The sequence below is a fragment of the Temnothorax americanus genome, unplaced genomic scaffold (assembly GCF_048541705.1).
Source record: "Temnothorax americanus isolate GAGA-0224 unplaced genomic scaffold, ASM4854170v1 Scaffold70, whole genome shotgun sequence".
Classification (NCBI taxonomy): Eukaryota; Metazoa; Arthropoda; class Insecta; order Hymenoptera; family Formicidae; genus Temnothorax; species Temnothorax americanus.
Genome location: NW_027509793.1, coordinates 266,673 through 284,237, shown reverse-complemented (window position 1 = coordinate 284,237; position 17,565 = coordinate 266,673). Strand labels below are relative to the sequence as shown.

The following is a 17,565-nucleotide window of genomic DNA, read 5'->3' as shown; positions in this document are numbered from 1 at the left end:
ATCTCGAAAAATGCTAACTTGAGCAAAAAAATCTAAACATGTAAAAGTTGTAAAACTTCCCGAAGAACATGCACATCTGTTAACTACAATACATTATTCATAATGTATGCACCGTTCGTATAATAAATGGCAATAATAACTTTACTAAATAAGAAACTCGACTTTTCCTCTTTATTAAAAATGTAATCTCAAATTTTGGATGATAAAAAAATAATACTTTACCTAGTCAGAAATGATTAATCGAGTCGAAGTCAATTTAAGATTGATGCGTCGATGAATGATTGATGTCGAATACTGATGGCTAATATTTTTATCATCTTTGATCTCGTCATATAGTTATTCTTATATTAATTGAACAATTAAAAATATTTCTATAAGATTTCTATTGCCTTTCGACCAGTTCTATATCGAATTGATGCAAAATTGAAAAGCACAGTATATATACTGTGTATTCGATGTAGAATTGCGGGGGGGAGAGAAGGAGGTTGTAGAAGGGCCAAAGAGCATTAGAAATCTAATAGAAATATTCAAAATTGCTCAATTAGCATAAAAACAATTATAATGAGGTCACAGATGACAAAATATCAACCAGTATTCGATAGCGATCATTCATCGACGCATATCAATATCAAATCGACGTTGATTCGACTAATCATCATTTCTGGCTAAGTTATATATCATATCCTATATGTTGTTACTGAAATAATTTACTGAAATAATTGAATATAAATTAAATATCATAGGATTGAATCGAAATTAGTATATACATATATCTACTACCCCTCTCCACCAAAAAATCGAGAAATCAATTTCGCTATAGATGTTACACAATGAAACATCATAATTAGTTCTCTTATTCGAATTACACAATGAAACACGAGAGAACAAAGAAACCACTTATCTGCTTAAATTGTCTGGTTCGCCATTTATCTGGGTTTACATGTGCTCAAGTTTCGTGGTCGATGTACAACTCTCCGGCTATTCATAACGGAATACGGTATTGTTTGCGAGTATTGTTGCCAGAGTAACGGACCAAAGTGAATATTAGCAACAATAAACTTATACAACTCTTCTTATTCTTGTTTATTAGAGGTTTATACTAATCTCTTACATAACTCTACCGGCGTTCTATACCTTGTAAAACGCATTATCTATTTATAAAAAAAAAATATAGATTTAGGCAGTTAAAACAGTTTGGAAGCATGTTTCTTCAATAAATGCCTAAATAATTTCCATCTGATGAAAATTCTCTCGTCACTTCATTCGAATGCAGGATTTTCCAAATTTTCTGACTCTATTATAGAAGCCTGATATTTTATGCTCTCTGTACGCGCAGGCATTAAAGTGCGCGAGTACCCTCGGTGTTTGCTTATGGTACACATATGTGCGTGTAATATTGTAGATCGATAGTCGACGTGTCTCGGTTAGTAGGTCTAGTTCGTAAGAATTATATAGTTGCCGTATAGACATGCGATTCACTCGATCGTGCCCCCTAACTGCGACAACGACATTATAGCACTACACTTTTCTTTCCTCTGTCTCTTTTTTTTTTGTATACAGTTCTCTATATTACCATAAAAAATATGCTCAGTATACAGTAAGGATACTGAAGAAGCAATCGTGATAAGCTTTTATAAAAATCGAGCAAATCACGTTCTTTATTTGTTAATCCTAAGAACTCAAATTCTTAAATTATCTTCTAAATCACTATAATCTGTATTTTTAATTACATTGTCTACATAATACAAATTCTGTAAAAATAATCACAAATGGAATTATTGTATAATAATCAATATTAAATTAAGATATAATGATATCAAAGTATTATAATAAATAATATATGTAATATCACAGCATTAAATAGCACATAATATGTACTAAAGAAAAGAAATTGCGAGTTTACGATAGTAAATTCTTTATTGTCTGATTAATCGACAAATGTATGGTAGATTAATGCGGGATATTCGTTGCTTACATAAATCACTTTCGGCGGGCGTAGGCTCGCGCGAGCTTTTTCTTTGTCCGCTCGACGGCGATTATTATTTATCAAAGTGCCTTTGAAAAATTTCTGGAAACGAAACAGCGCCATTCGTAATTCCGAATCCCTTATATCCCCTATATCCTTTTTCTCTACCCATATTTATCACGAGAGAGAAGAAAAAAATTCTGGAAAGGATTAATAAGTCGTCGTCCATTCACTTACGTTAATTGAGATGGAAACGTACGTGAAAATTGCAAGCTAGATCGTTCGTTTTTCTATGATCGTTTCCAATGAATACAGAACACTACCGCGAATCTCTGCTCTCCCTTTTCTCATTCGATTGCAATAATGATAATAAAACTCTACAAGGAGAGCGTACAATATAACTATCATACAAAACATACAGCTCTGATATCGTTTGTTTTTGTTCGACAGACAATGATATCTTTAAAGCCTATTGCACTTTTAAAAATGTATTAAAAAGAAGAATGATGCAGTGCCGAAAAAACATCTTATCGTAACTGTAAAAAGAAACTAACAGATCGATGTACAAGTTGACAATGTGTTTCTACTGCTTTTCACGAGTAAAGCATCTGCTTCTGACAGTCCGAGAGTTTAAATTTTAATGCGTGAATTGATTCGCTGTTACAAGCTGCGTAAAAGTTGTCGCCTATAGTTACTCGTTACTCAACAGCTTTGACAATCCGTATATGTTCTTAACTGTTCTAGCCGCAAACGGATAATTTCAGCGGTATATATATGGCATATTAGTTAAAGAAAAATTCGATTTAACTTGCGAAAAGGTTTTCTCTCACTAAATTATAGATCCAATACCGAAAAAATTTCTCAGGCCGATTAAAGACGCAGCGACCATTATCTGCTCCAAGAAGAAATTTGATAAAATTAAACATTGATCTTTCTAATTAATCGTAAAATTAATCGAAGTAGGAAAATGTGAGATAATAAGGTTTTCAATTTTACAACCGTATTTGCATATTATAGGAAGGATACGTAATACGTAGATATTAAGTTCTACATTATTTGTTCAATACCTATTCGCAGAATCAATGATCGAACTGTTTGATCTTCTTAATACTCGGAGATTTGACTACACCAATAATTCATCAAAGAAAATTCTCATAAAAATTATATAATATATTCGTTGCACAAATGGGAGAATTTTTGTTTCTTTTCATCTAACAATATATTACTTATGTAATGGTGTAATTGTGGAATTTTATTTAAAAATTCAAGTTATAACTTCGCAAATATACCTATAGGCCCGAAAGATCCGAATAGTTCAAAGTTCAAGCTCAAAACTTGGAGCGTTTGTATTGTTCGGTTATCAGAATGTTCCAAATATTATTCGCGAAATAAGGATTAGGACACATAGTTATCTGCCGCGTGACACATCTTTAACTATTTTACAGTTCCACTGACACTTTCCTCATTTCGGCGCTTTCACTTGATTTCCTACGACACCTCTTGCGCGCGCTAAATTTATCAAACAATCATTTTAAGTATCTAACTATATGTTCTTTCCACACCAATTCCGTTAATCCACATCATTTATTACAGTATATATTGAGGAAATATTAATCATCTCTTGGAACATCATTTCACTCTGCTCCGTAATTTGATAAAGGTGGATAAGGTGCAATGTTAAGAAGCACACAGCCTAAATCGACTTGTCGGGCACGACGATGTTAAAGCTCGAGAGCGCTGTACTGTCGAATAAGTATAAGAAAAACTTAATACTGACAAGCTCAAGCCTGACATTTGAAGAAAACGTGCAGAGCTTCGAAACTTCTACGATGATAAATAAACGTTTCTATTAGACCTGTAGAAAAAAATTATCGATTTTGTTATTCCTTCATTATTGGTAAAATATTCTTTTATATTCTTGGTTGACGCGTTAAATATTACATTTAAATATTATATTTAACGCGTTTAAACTTTATATCCTCCTGAATTTATTATGTTCAAGCTGTCACTTATTCTAAAAATATTAACATTTTATATTTTTATAATCCATTTACATCCATTTCAAAAATTATTTTCTTTTCTCTCAACATAATTTTATAACGACAAGTAAAAAAGTTATATAATATTGTATATTACTGTCATAGATAGATTAAGCAAAGCATGGCACGAGCTTTAAGTACTCACAGACACATTCGCGCGGACGCGCGCATATTTATATGCGCGCATATTTATAATGCATACATAGAGATAATAAAGAAGAAACTTAATATTTTGTTTCAGAATTTACGATAAGAAAGATAAAAGCAGCCACTATTTTTTTATTAAGCACAGTAAAATGTATCTAATCAATTTTAAAAATGTTAAAATTTATATAAAAATCAAAATAGCCAAAATTGCACAAAGAAACTCGTGCGAGATTCTAATCTCATTTAGGATATTCACTTTTTTCATACCGTGTTTCGAGTTTCATAGTAGAAAGGTGTGGTCGCGATAAGATGCCTTTTAAAATCGAGCATTAAAAATTGATATTTAAGAATCATCGTCGGACGTGCTGTATACTCATGCTTTCGTAATATCGCGTGACACTGTACCCTTTCTCGCTCCCTTTATCGCGTGCACATAGCGTTTTTCAGTGACCCATGACTTACGTCGGCTTAATTATGTCGATGTTTGACGAGCAATTTTGCTAATGTCCTAGCTTTCAATGTTCTGGTGTGAAATAACGTGCATTTAATGAATTATGGTTCTGAGATCTTGTTAGAAATATGAGAGAGATACGAGAGAGAGAGAAAGAGAGAGAGAGAGAGAGAGAGAGAGAGAGAGAGAGAGAGAGAGAATAATGTAAATCTCACATTTATTTATTATTTGAGACATCTAATTGTAAGAATACAAAAAATTAAAAAAAATATATTGTATCAAAATTCATTCTTTTTGTTAGTTATTCATTTTTCATGTTAACAATAAGAAGAACTAGAATAAGGCAAAGTTCAAAGAGCTTTAAGAGGCCCCATATATCTTTGTTATTATTAATTTAAGAAGCCTGCAAAGAATTAACATAAAGAGTTCCATATTTTGTTGTTGTATTTTTGACAAACATTGACAAATCTATTCAACGCAAAAAGAATCCCAAAGATTTCTAATTCTCGTCAGCAGTGCAAGATTATCATTAGCGCGAGCTGTCCTAGGAAAAGCTCGTTCACAGTGCTCGTTGCTCTATTTTCCGAGAACATATCACACGTCAAGGAGAATAATATGTAATTGTACCCCTCTCGTATTCTCCTTTGTACGGAAACAAAGCTCCAGAATAATTGAGAAAGTAGACTAATCCGCGGCTTGATATTTATTTAGACTACAAAGAAAGTAGTTGACGAAAAAAAAAGAGAGACAAAACGAAAGAAGAAAAGTAAGAGGAATGAAAGCGTTATTACTGTCTCGTTATTTCGAAGGAACACAAAGAAAATGCGCTTCTTTTTTTAACGATAATATATGCTGACAAATTAGAGGCGGAGCCAAAAAGAGAGATATTCGGTAAAATTGATGATACTAGCGATAGTGGAGCGTCCATTATTCCATCATAATCGAAGCGAGAACAATGTAAACGGATCGATATGTAATTAGTGAATATTACTAACAAACAAAGCGAAGATGACGTGAGTATTTGGAAGTAAATATGTAATGTAAAAACATGAAAATACCGAGTTGAAACAAAGAACGTATTCGTAGTGCAACCAGGTATTTTCCTATTGTCAATTTCGTATTTCTCGTTCGCAAACACGCTCTTTGCATAAAATTAATTAACACGTCAAGATGCAAATTTGAATATAAAGGGGCTATATATTCTTGAGATACTAATCGCAATTAAAAAATAACTAATCATTTTAAATTCTGACATAAATGCACACTATTTCATTAAAACCATCATCACGTAGTTGAATCGAGTTTGGTTTTTGAGTTATTTCGTTCGCAACGTATTACACGGAAGATCGACAGTACTCAATAATTAATTGCTACTCAAGATCAAGCAATGTAGTAGAAATCGTAATTGAAATAAAAAGTATCGTGACGTGAATTACTCAGCGACATGCACACACACACGCACACACACACACGCGCACACACACACACACACGCGCGCGCGCGCGCACACACACGCACGCACGCACACACACACGCACACACACACGCACATACACACGCACGCACACGCACGCACGCACGCACGCACGCACGCACACACACACACACACGCGCGCGCACACACACACACACACACACACACACACACACACACACACACACACACACACACACACACACACACACACACACACACACACACACACACACACACACACACACACACACACACACACACACACACACACACACACACACACACACACACATACACACGCACGCACACGCACGCACGCACGCACGCACGCACGCACGCACGCACGCACGCACGCACGCACGCACGCACGCACGCACGCACACGCACGCACGCACGCACGCACGCACGCACGCACGCACGCACGCACGCACGCACGCACGCACGCACGCACACACACACACACACACACACACACAATTACGAACGGCTACTATACTGCAGCCAAAAAATTGTCGTTTTTTTTCTCCCGACGGGATTACTCAGCGTTAATTATTCTCTTCGACATTAACGTAATAAGAGACCGTAATAAGTAACCGTTCTTCTCACCCTAAGTTTTTTGTTATTAACGTTAACAACTTACTCGGCGTACATCGCGTGACGTGAGTCACGAATAATAACGTTTCGTCATGCTGTTCGGTTTCGGCGCAATCTTAACCCACACGGTGTTGTATATACATATACAATATATATGTTATATATGTATATAGAGATTATAGGACGACCGATAAGACTCGGATGTTTATCTATTTATCTAAGCTCTGCGATCTTCACGCTTCGACATGCACATGCACGATGTTGCGTGTTTCATTCGACGACTTTTCCGTAACGTTTTTTTCTCCTCGAAAGCAGGCTTAAGAGTAAAACAGTCGACGGTCATGAGTTTCTGAAGAAGTGACGTTTCTCGACGATTTAAATTTAAGGTGTTCGACGTTCGACCTTCGACTTTCGACCTTCGAACTTCGACATTTAAAGAGCAGCCTCGTCTATGCACGAAGAACGTGATTCTTCGGAAATTCTATGAATCACTTTACGCACGTGGACAGTCATCTTATGCTCGATCGTCAAACGATTTAACATGAGCGTCACGACATTCACGCTAATTGTAAGCTCACGCGGAATCGATTTTGGAAAAGGCATCTTTAAGCTTCAAGCGATTGAAAAACTAAAGTGCCTATTTAAGTAAAGCCTCGTGCGAGCATCGAGATTTAATATATATCAATAATATATATAATAGATTAATCGTTGATCGTTGACAAGTCAAACTGCTGATCGCGATTGACACGTGTGACAATTAAAAACGGTGAATCGAGACACGGTATTCACCGTTTCATTTCGATTACCGTAGTAGACCGTACCTGTTGCAAGAGAAGCAACGGAAAGTGGTCCCGGGTCCAGGCGCGGTGCTCCAGTGCTCCAGGAACTCGATCGTCCCCCCGTTCGCGCTGTCGAGGTCGGACAGGTTGGACTGGCCCTCGTAGTGACGCCGTCGGATACAATTAGAATACAGTCGCGTGCTAGCACTGCTAGCTGCTCGGCGCTCGCCGCTCCGACTCGCGGCGCGGCGCCGGCGGCATCGATTCGCCCGATGAGCCGCGTTCCGCGTTCTATCTGATTCTGTCTTCTGTCTTCTGTCTCGCGAGCGACCGTATACGCTCCGTGCCCTCCGTGGTGCGCTCACTCGTCGAGCGATAACGGCAACGCGATAACGTACGTTACGCGCATGCAAACGACACGTGTCTCGACTTTCTCCGCCCTCCGCTCTCCGCTCTCGCTTATCGCACGCGCGTTCGCGATTCTTGCGGCGCGGCGCGACAAGAATCCGCTCGCCTGACCGAGCAGATTTCGCCTTTACGCGTACGCGCGCGCGCCTTCTCTTCCTCGGACGAAAGACGGAAGAAGCGGGGCGATTTGGCCTTTCACGACAGGCCGCGGGAGGTTTGACGAGCGCTGTCAATTCTCACTGTTGGCCGGTCACGGAGCGAGCTCGACGGCATTGACTCCGATTTTCCGAGACCAGAGGCGGACAGGCGGGTCTTAACGGGTCGTCCTGCGACGGACGAGCGCGGAACGCGGAGCGGGACAAGCGGAACGAGCGAATCTGATAGGAGGGTACCACGCGCGCTGTGACGCTGTGGCACTATGGCACTATGGCGCACCTGGGCGCACCGCGTCCGCGCAAGTGCCGGCACACGGCACCCGTAGTCCGCTGGTCCACGCCCCGCGCCCCGCGGCAAGCGGCAAGGGCAGGGCGGCGCAAACCAGGGTTCGACTACTAACTCCGATCCACCGTCCACCACCGCGTTAACTCATCCTCCATCAATGTCCCACTTGTATCCTAATTATTATTCGTACAACTGAATTTAATAATTATAACGCAAATTAAGAGATTATGAAGCAACAGAATAAATAAAAATGATAAGAAAGCAGACCTGCGAAAATGAAATTGTACTCGATAATAGAATTATAAAGAACGTAGCAAGCTTTCCAAATGTAAAATAATGCTCGACATTTTACAAAAAAATAAAAGTCAAATCGTCATATAGAATTATGTTAAAAGGAAAATCAATTTACACATATATACACATATAATATAAAACGCGATTAATAATTGATTTTTCATTTTCGAGATGAAAGAGATCAGCGACGCGTCGCACGCAGGCTCCTCTCCGCTCCTTTCTTCTGCCTCGCACCTCGCACATTCAAGACACGTTTACGAACAATGCGAGGAGTACGTCATCTACTTTTTATAAGAAGGATACTTAATTTAATAACGCGATAGAGCTATGCGTATAAAAATAAAAAAAATTGTTCTACATAGAAATATATTAAAAGAAAAATAGATCTGCAACGTAAATCGCGCGTATATATCTCCATATAGAACCGTCGACCCCGTTTTCGTGATTAAAAAAGACGTACGATTCGTTAATGCGGTTTCTTTTCTACTTTTCCCACGTTCAAGATAAACACACGTTCGTGAATGACGGTGAATGCATACGTCATCCACTTTTTTGTAAAAAAAAAAAAAAAAAAAAGAGAGAGAAAGCGGGAGAGACAGAATTAAATATTTATGACCAGAGATATATAGCACTTCCACCCCCTAATGTAGATCACGCTGTGGGGTTAAATCTACATGGTTTCAGTCCTGCCAACTTTGCCAATATGGTTCTATGCAGGATCATGCAGGATTCAGCGAATACGAATGATAAAATATCGTCATACTGATGTGGTAAGGGGGTTGCACGTTCATGCCTTTCCGGTGGGTCTCCGTTACAAACTGGCCGCGATGGAAGGAACCAACGGAACGGCGATGATTATTATAGATCGTTCTCGGTCATGCCGTTTTACTTAAGTACTTTATTACGAGGACACCGCTAGCCGGCAATACGTGACGTCGCTCCAACGTTACGTTAAGCGCGCGCGCGACGTTTCCGTTTATATCGATGTGGTTTAAAATATCGATCGCCGACGAGGTCGAAACGCGACCTCGCAAGTTCGGAACTAAGTTCGCTCAACAACCTTGATTGGCGACGCGAGAAAGAATGCCGCTCGTCTTACTCCTTGTAAGCACTGTAAGCAGTGTAAGCAGAGTAAGCTCCGACCCCCGACCCCCGGCCGCCAGGCCCGCCACTCGCCCCTCGCCCATTCGCCGCTCAAATCTCAAATTCGCTCAAAGTGTTTTGTTAGCAAAAAATCATCTTTGTTTACATGTCAACGAAAGGATTTCAATCTTTTGCGTGCACAAATCTATTATAATATAAATTTATACATATATATAGATATATAATATATTGAAGAATAAGCGCACGCGTAAAGCCCCTTGCACAATGCCAGGAAACAGGCAATAGGAACAGGGAATAAAAATCAGAAATCATGTATAAATGCAGAATAAACAGTGACACAGGCAATAGACACAGAGTTTCCGTCACGTTGGAAATTCTGTGCCTAATTGCCTGTTTTCAACCAATCATAGCATTCGAATTTTTTAGGTTGTAATTAACGATTTTTTGGTTATTTCCTGTTCCTATTGCCTATTGCCTAGCATTGTGCAAGGGGTTTAAGATTGGGTACCCACGTAATAAAATTGAATATATAATGATGGATGACAGATTACCATAGAGACACTTGTTTCAAACGCATCTCTCGTAATTATACATTAATAAATGTTAATTAATTCAATTCGATTTATTCCGAAACGAGGTCAGATGTAAATTTTTTGAAATAAAGATTATATTACAGCTATACGCGTTAAAGTTTCTCGAACCATCTTAAGTCTGCATTTTCAAAAAAATAGAGGGCTATATTTTAATAGGAAGCTATTTTTATAGCTTTCCAAACTGTCTTAAATTTATATTTTGAAGAAATAATCCTTAGATGTTTTAAAAATAAGCTCTTTTTGCTCGACTTTCTGTGAAACAATTCAAGTTCCTTCAAAATAAGTTGCTCCGAGTTCCCTTGACTGAGTCGCGTTACTTTGCCGTACGTCGTATCGGCGGAGGGGGTCAAAATTACAGTAAATACCCCACAGGATATAGGAATTACGAACTACGACTTGTCAGTTGTCACGCAGGAAGGCCTATGTCTATGTCGATGCTTACTGTCGCTGCTTACGTAATTGACAACATAAATATAGCTGTCCCGCGCAGCCAACGTATATATACGTATAGTAGCCAACATATACGTATACAATACCGCCATCCAGCTATAATGATTTACCTAAAGCTAAATATCGCTGTCAATAATGCGATATTATATCGCGCACGTGCGAGCACAATCAATCTGCCCATCGAGCAAATCATCAGCATAGCATAGGTCATAAAAAATGTAAAACAATCGTTAAGTATGCACATGTCTATCGCGAGTAACATTACGAATGCAAAAAGATCGTTATATACTGTAATAACATTGCACGGGCATATGTGTGTGACGATTTCATTCGATCGCGATTATCGCAATACACGGCCTAGGTTCGCTGCGAACGGCATACACTGTACAGCGACATCATTAATCAGGTCCGTGCTGACGTTTGCTGACGTTTCTATTGTTATCTATATTTCCCGCTGACAAGGAAAGAGATAATTTAAGAGAAAACGTGCCAAAATTTTAAATATCCTTTTTATTTAGAAAAAATTAAATTGTGATGTTAAATTCTTTTTAGAAAAAAATGTTATGTTTTCTAACATCATGTCGATTTTCAGTTCGTAGTTGTCACATTACATTCAACTCAATCTTTCAGATATACATATACGGACCTTTCATCTTTACAAATGCCGGTTAAGCCTTAAAATTTTATTATCGTATAAACAATACCTAGATCCGATTAAGATAATGCCACACGTGACGATGGGAAACTAGGGAAATGTAGCATGAATTCGAGACATGTCTTGTCGAGATACAGAAGATAAATACGATGCACTATATGCATCGGATCTAGGATCTAGGATCGATAATTATCTCTGCGACTTTCACGGAAAAAATAGCGTGCATCGTTAACCTTCCAACCGTAGCCTGCGCAGAGGTTGACTGCGATTATACAAATTTTATAAAAATCGTGCAAACTGAATTTCTTTATCATACGGCATATTAAAGTATTAAGATAAGGTTATCAAAAATGCCTTACAAGACATGGTCTATTTTACATTTGAATGTATTTTAGGATAAAATATGAAATGTCACAACGTCACTTTTCACACACGATAACCCTATCATATTTTTATATATAACACGAAAGAAAAATTACTTTACGAAAAAGCATGATTTTATTTAGGAAAGTAGAAACGAGCTTGAACGGTCGTCTCTACAAGACCACGCTAACCACAAACGATCTCCTTCGACGACGAACTTCTTTGTAATGCAATGTCCCCCCCTCTACATATTAAAAATGTATTTTTTCGTTTACAACACACACCATTACATAAAACATACAATACACTCGTGTATTCAATCTTTCACTTGACACACGGACGATTAACACATTGCACGACATATATATATATATATATATATATATATTCCGAGATTGCTAACATAAAAAGCATAGATCTTAACGTCTTATCTTATGATACACTTGAACAAATATATATTATTTTTTTTTTTTTTCTAAAAATATATACACTATATCGTCATATACATATATGTCGACATTCATAATTTCTCTGCGAGATTTATATAACGTTAAATGCTAAAAACGCTTTCATTTGTTCGTTTCATTATGTACGCTAAAAATTGTGCGTTTTGTAATTCACGCGTATCCCAAACGCTGAGTAGAAGCGACTATTTGAAGCTGAGTACCTCGCACGTTGTATGCGTTACAATTCGTATCGCCAAAAAAGCTAAGTACGCGTTCCAATAATTAAAAAAAAAATTTAATCTCAACAGTAATATTCCTCGTTTTCTCGTTACTGCGCAGGTGCAAACGTATATACTGGATATCTTGGTGCAAAATGTTTACCCAGACCGTAAACATATTCCGATTCTTCTTTCTCGCGAAAATTTTTGGCGGCATATGACGATTCCTCGAAGGACGGTGGAGCTGAAAAGAAAAAAAATTGAAAACACGTATTTCTCTATACAAAACTATGATTTTGTTACATGATATAAAGATGTCGTAAGTATACTAAATATAAACTCTATTTTATCACAAATCTCAGTATTTCTATCTTTTGTATGAAGAACGAACGGCGCTAATGATTGCGCAGAACTTACGTAAGTTTGGATATAACGTAGATTCTGGTAATGGAGGCACGGCAGTATTTGCCGAAGGTATAACGAAACCAACTTCCAGTGGCCTCCGTTCAGTATAATCACCGTCTATTCCCGCTGGTGGAGCACTCGGGGCATGATGAACCGAGAGCGGAACCGTTCCCACAAGGATAGGTATTTTGGCAGACAGATTCCGATGATACCTACAATATTGCGAGCTAAGATTTATTTAAAGGAGATAAGAGAATAAAGAACTGATTAAAATGGGTAAACTATTTTATAGATTGTATAATTAATAATAATTGAAATAATCTAAATCATAAGGAAAAAAAATATATGAAAAAGACATTAACCATCCTTCAACGCATGCTTCCACCTTCAACTCATATTCAAGATCGATGTACTGGCACGTAACGAACGAATTTGATGGCGGAAGAGGCGGAACGTTCAGATTTTGCTCGTAATCGGCGGTTTCACCGGCTTGGATCGGACCTTTGCTGACCTCAGCTATCACAATTTCTTGTATTCTAGTCTCGGAAGGATCCGTAACACGGACAGTCACAACCTGGATGGACCTCACAATACGTTATTACTTATCGACGAACGTTTCAATATAAAGTTGTTCAGCCTTACGATACCATCGAGAAATATTGCCCTTTGAATCAATTCAATGAACGAAAATTTAATCTTAAAGTAGAAATGTTCGTGCATACTTACCTCACGCAGCATGAGTTTGACGACGGTCACAACAACGTTTGATAAATTCTCGACATTTATCTTTATTGGCATCGATTGTCCGGGCACGTACCCTCGAGCCGGTAGTGAAAAATTTACGGTCAAAGGTGGCGTGCCGCAACATAAGCAACAAAACGTTTTACTCATTTCTTGCTGCACGGGTTCCTGGAAATATAATTTTACAATCCACCATTATTCGTATTACTGAAATAAAAATACATTTTAGAGCTTACGTCTCAACAAATACCACTGTACGAAATGGTACAATATAAAAAAAAGTCTTACATGTAATACGATTAAAATTATTTCCTCATAAATCTTTTACTTTTAGTGTCTATTTTTCTATAAATGATTAAAATGATTGATATATATATTAAGTTTTACAAAATTTATAGTATAATAATTTGACAATATCAAGATATCTGCTAAAGAAAAATTACACATACTTTCAAATAATCTAAATTAATCCTATAGGTATTTAATTTAATATTTTAATTTAAATGTAGAATTTAAAATAAATTAAATGTAAATTTATTTAATCGTGAAACTTGTTACATACAGCCGCTCTGGGTTCTTGATTCAAATCCAAAGGAACGACAACTGTGAAAAGACTCTTAGCTTCTTGATCGAACTTCCAAGGCCGATCCAGCGTGGCTTTGACGATATAACGAATGTATCCAAACTCCGATTCGAAACTACTCGGCAAGTTCATCGGCAAGGAACAAGTAAATGGAAATTTGTGTTCTCCTGATTGCATTTCAATTTCTCCACCTAACAAAAGAACATAAATAAAAGATAATAAAATAAAAATATGCATATAAGGGGAAAAATCATAATGCACATGTATGATAAAGTTGAATAAAAAATGCCTGACTTGGATTTAAATTCTTGCTGACAGAGTTTTTAAATAAAATTGATTCATTTATTGCTCAAATTTCTCCCACTGAATCCTCATTTTTCGTAAGGCATGTAGTTGATTATAAATATGTTGGAGAGACATTTAAATGTAAAATCTTTCAAGTAAAGAAAACCAAACTTGTTAATTTAAAAATAACACTTTTTCTATTTAAATAAGTCATATTTTAATAAATTCTTTCGTAATCACTATATATATGTCCACATCTACAAAAAATGTTCACCCCAATTATAAAACATTAATTATTTTATTATTTATCTTCTTGTTAATAAAATAAATTTTCAAGATTGTCGCTTAACAAATTTCATTCTTGAACATTTCATGTATTGTTTTATTTCAATTTCATTAAAATCTAGTAAACATTGTAGCCTTACCCGAAGCTGATCCAACCAAGTAATATTTTGTTTCAAAATATTCTTCACGTGCTGTGGCAACCTCATCATGATAATCTCCCTTGCGCTCAATATCTTCTTTTTTAACTACACACCAAGTATTCGCTTCACCTTTTATTTTCACGCTTATACCTGCGTAAAAAAAATTACAAACGTTATAAGTACACTCGAAAAAAAGCATAGTTAAGTATCAGCTAATACTTGATTTCATTATTAACTAATTCATCAATTTTGTCTTTTCAAGTGATTTATTTTTAATCAATTTTTATCATTTCTATTAATCCATTTATTTTTTATTCTCTATTGTTTTGCATTAAAATATATAGAATTTTATATTAAATTATTTCATTAATTTGCTCGACTTGTTAAATTATCGTCGATTTATAAGATTTATGTTCATTAATATAAATAAAACAAAATATAAAAATTCTCTTTGTTAAAATCATTCAATGCTATTAATTGTATTTGATATAGCCTAGTGTAGTGGTACAAAACTCGAAGAAGACAAAGCGTAGCGGAGTAACAGTAGAAAGGGGAGATACAGAGAGGAGTATGTGTGGGCAGTATGTTCTATAATTAACTTTCACACATTGTATATGTGTGTGTATATGCAAAAATAGAAAGAGATTGCTTGTGGAATGGCAGTGGACATGGACGTGCATTTCGTTATTATATAGCGTACTGAAAATTACCTGTAACAAAAGAGATTAAAAGTTAATTTAAGTAAAATATATTTTTTACACTTAAATACATCATAATATACAGCGTAGAGTGTAGATTGTTAACAAAGTTAAGAATAAAATAAATATTAAGTCATTCATGTACCGATTCAGGCACGTATAGCTTTGTTAACGTAAGTAATGACATTAATGCTATTGATATAGATTTCCACGTAACTTGGTTGGTATCTAAAACTGATTCCACAAGTAATCAAATTAATTTAACTTAAAGGCATCTTAAAACAATATCACAAAGATATAATAAATCGAGACATAAGATAACGATGACGATATCTTTTTGACATTTTTATAACTTTAAAAAACTTTGAGATGCTTTTTAAATATTCTTAATGTAGTAAACATCATATAATGTTCGCTAAGAAGTAATACATCTCAGACTATATTCCGATGTACGACTGATTGTCCTTAACCATAACCAGAGACTTACCGCGAATCTTCTTCGTGCTGTCCAGAACAACGATGACGTTACCTCTCACCGTTTGTCCAGGATAATACGTGCTCCATTGATTGTCGAACTCTATTCGCAAATCCTTGAGGCCCATGTCGATCGTTTTTCGTTTTAGCTTCTCTGATCTTTACGACAGCACTCCTCCAATTATTTCATTTACGTTTATTATTCACCAGCAGCCGATGTTTAACGCATCGCAGCTTTTGCCGGACAAGGACACGTGTCTCCTTGCTCCTACTTCTTCTTGATGATAGTTATAGCATTCGCGATTCCAAACTACTTGTAAATTCAATCTCGATGTGGCTAAAGGACACCCGCCGACCTGCCTGGACCTGCCGACGTAGTGCCGATGACGTGCTGTTGATACATACTATAAAATCCCTCTATTGATCTATTCTCGAATTTCTTATCGATCTTCAGTCCCACAGTCCACACTACACCGTACCGCTACATTCCAATATCAATGGGTGCGTTCAGCCGATACTCCGCTAGCCTAGCAATCGTGAGCAGTCGCTCGTTTTCGCTCGTTTCCTCTCCTTTGACCCAATGGATTAAAAGGAGAGGAAACGAGCGAAAACGAGCGACTGCTCACGATTGCTAGGCTAGCAGAGTATCGGCTGAACGCACCCAATGGCACCGTGGCACATGCGTAGATGCGTATGGAACGGATACGGAAGAACGGATGTGTTGCGCACTCTTAACGGCATGGCACGAGGCGTTCAGGTTCAGGTTCAGGTTCAGGGTGACCGCCGACGCCGACCGGACTGACGGGACTGACCAGTGACGGCGGTGACGTCATCGATGACATCGCGTAGTGACGTAGCTGCGTGCTGTTGCTGGTTAGTGGTTAGTGTGGTTACTGCTGTTAGAGCTGTTACCAGACAAAAGTCATCAAGTCACTGCCTCACACTGGTCGCAAGTGGTCACAGAAGCCTGACTGAGATCTGAGCAGAGCCAGGAGAGCGGCCACAACCCACACAGCCACAATTTAACTTTATTTTTAAGTGTCTCTATAAATACGTCCGCATAAAACGTGGACGTAAACTACTTACTACGTAGCACATAGCACTACGTAGTCAATGTCCACGATTTTTTAACTTCTCTTCCGTATTATATCCAGGAGCGTTAAAGAGGAACTGGAACAATATCAATTTCTATTTGTCCTCACTGTCCTTAGGTCTGCTGCTCTTTCCGTCTTTCCAGCTGAACGATGCACTTTTCGCATTGTTCATTTTTTCCTTTTTTTTTTCTCTCCAACGTAGCCGACATTCGACATTCGACAATCACGAATCGTGACTGATCGTGACAGAGAGCGAGAGTCTGCGAGAGCGGTAGACCGGTAGACACGAAACGATCCAGTTGCCAGTTAGCCAGTCACCAGTGGCCAGTGGCGATTTTATCGCCGAAGAAACACTGGAAAATCTACGTACACGACTCTTTGATTCTTCTATTTGTACTATGTACGTTACGTTAGTTACGTAATCGTACAGCATAC

At 37.4% G+C, this 17,565-nt stretch overlaps 2 protein-coding genes across 10 annotated transcripts in view; both read right to left on the bottom strand.

The window, feature by feature from the left end:
- The window catches only part of LOC143906428 (uncharacterized), a 15,706-nt gene extending 7,239 nt beyond the window's left edge, over positions 1–8,467 (bottom strand). Inside the window, exon 1 of the mRNA XM_077422534.1 lies at positions 7,496–8,467. The gene's annotated coding sequence lies outside the window, so the exon portion shown is untranslated. The remainder of the gene's footprint in view (positions 1–7,495) is intronic.
- A 3,215-nt stretch (positions 8,468–11,682) lies between these two features.
- On the bottom strand, positions 11,683–17,552 carry LOC143906425 (arrestin domain-containing protein 17). Of its 9 annotated transcripts, none has more exons than XM_077422523.1 (8): positions 16,698–17,552; positions 16,050–16,517; positions 14,865–15,014; positions 14,134–14,345; positions 13,557–13,739; positions 13,193–13,404; positions 12,843–13,042; positions 11,683–12,669 (listed from the first exon to the last, which is right to left on the bottom strand). In XM_077422523.1, the coding sequence occupies exons 2-8, from the start codon at positions 16,162–16,164 to the stop codon at positions 12,536–12,538; spliced, it is 1,206 nt and encodes a 401-aa protein (XP_077278649.1). In that variant the 5' UTR covers positions 16,165–16,517; positions 16,698–17,552; the 3' UTR covers positions 11,683–12,535. The 9 variants fall into 9 exon arrangements, with proteins under 9 accessions (XP_077278649.1, XP_077278648.1, XP_077278650.1 ...); XM_077422522.1 differs by having other exon boundaries at positions 16,766–17,552; XM_077422524.1 differs by having other exon boundaries at positions 16,050–16,504; positions 16,766–17,552.
- Between the last annotated feature and the right edge of the window lie 13 nt (positions 17,553–17,565).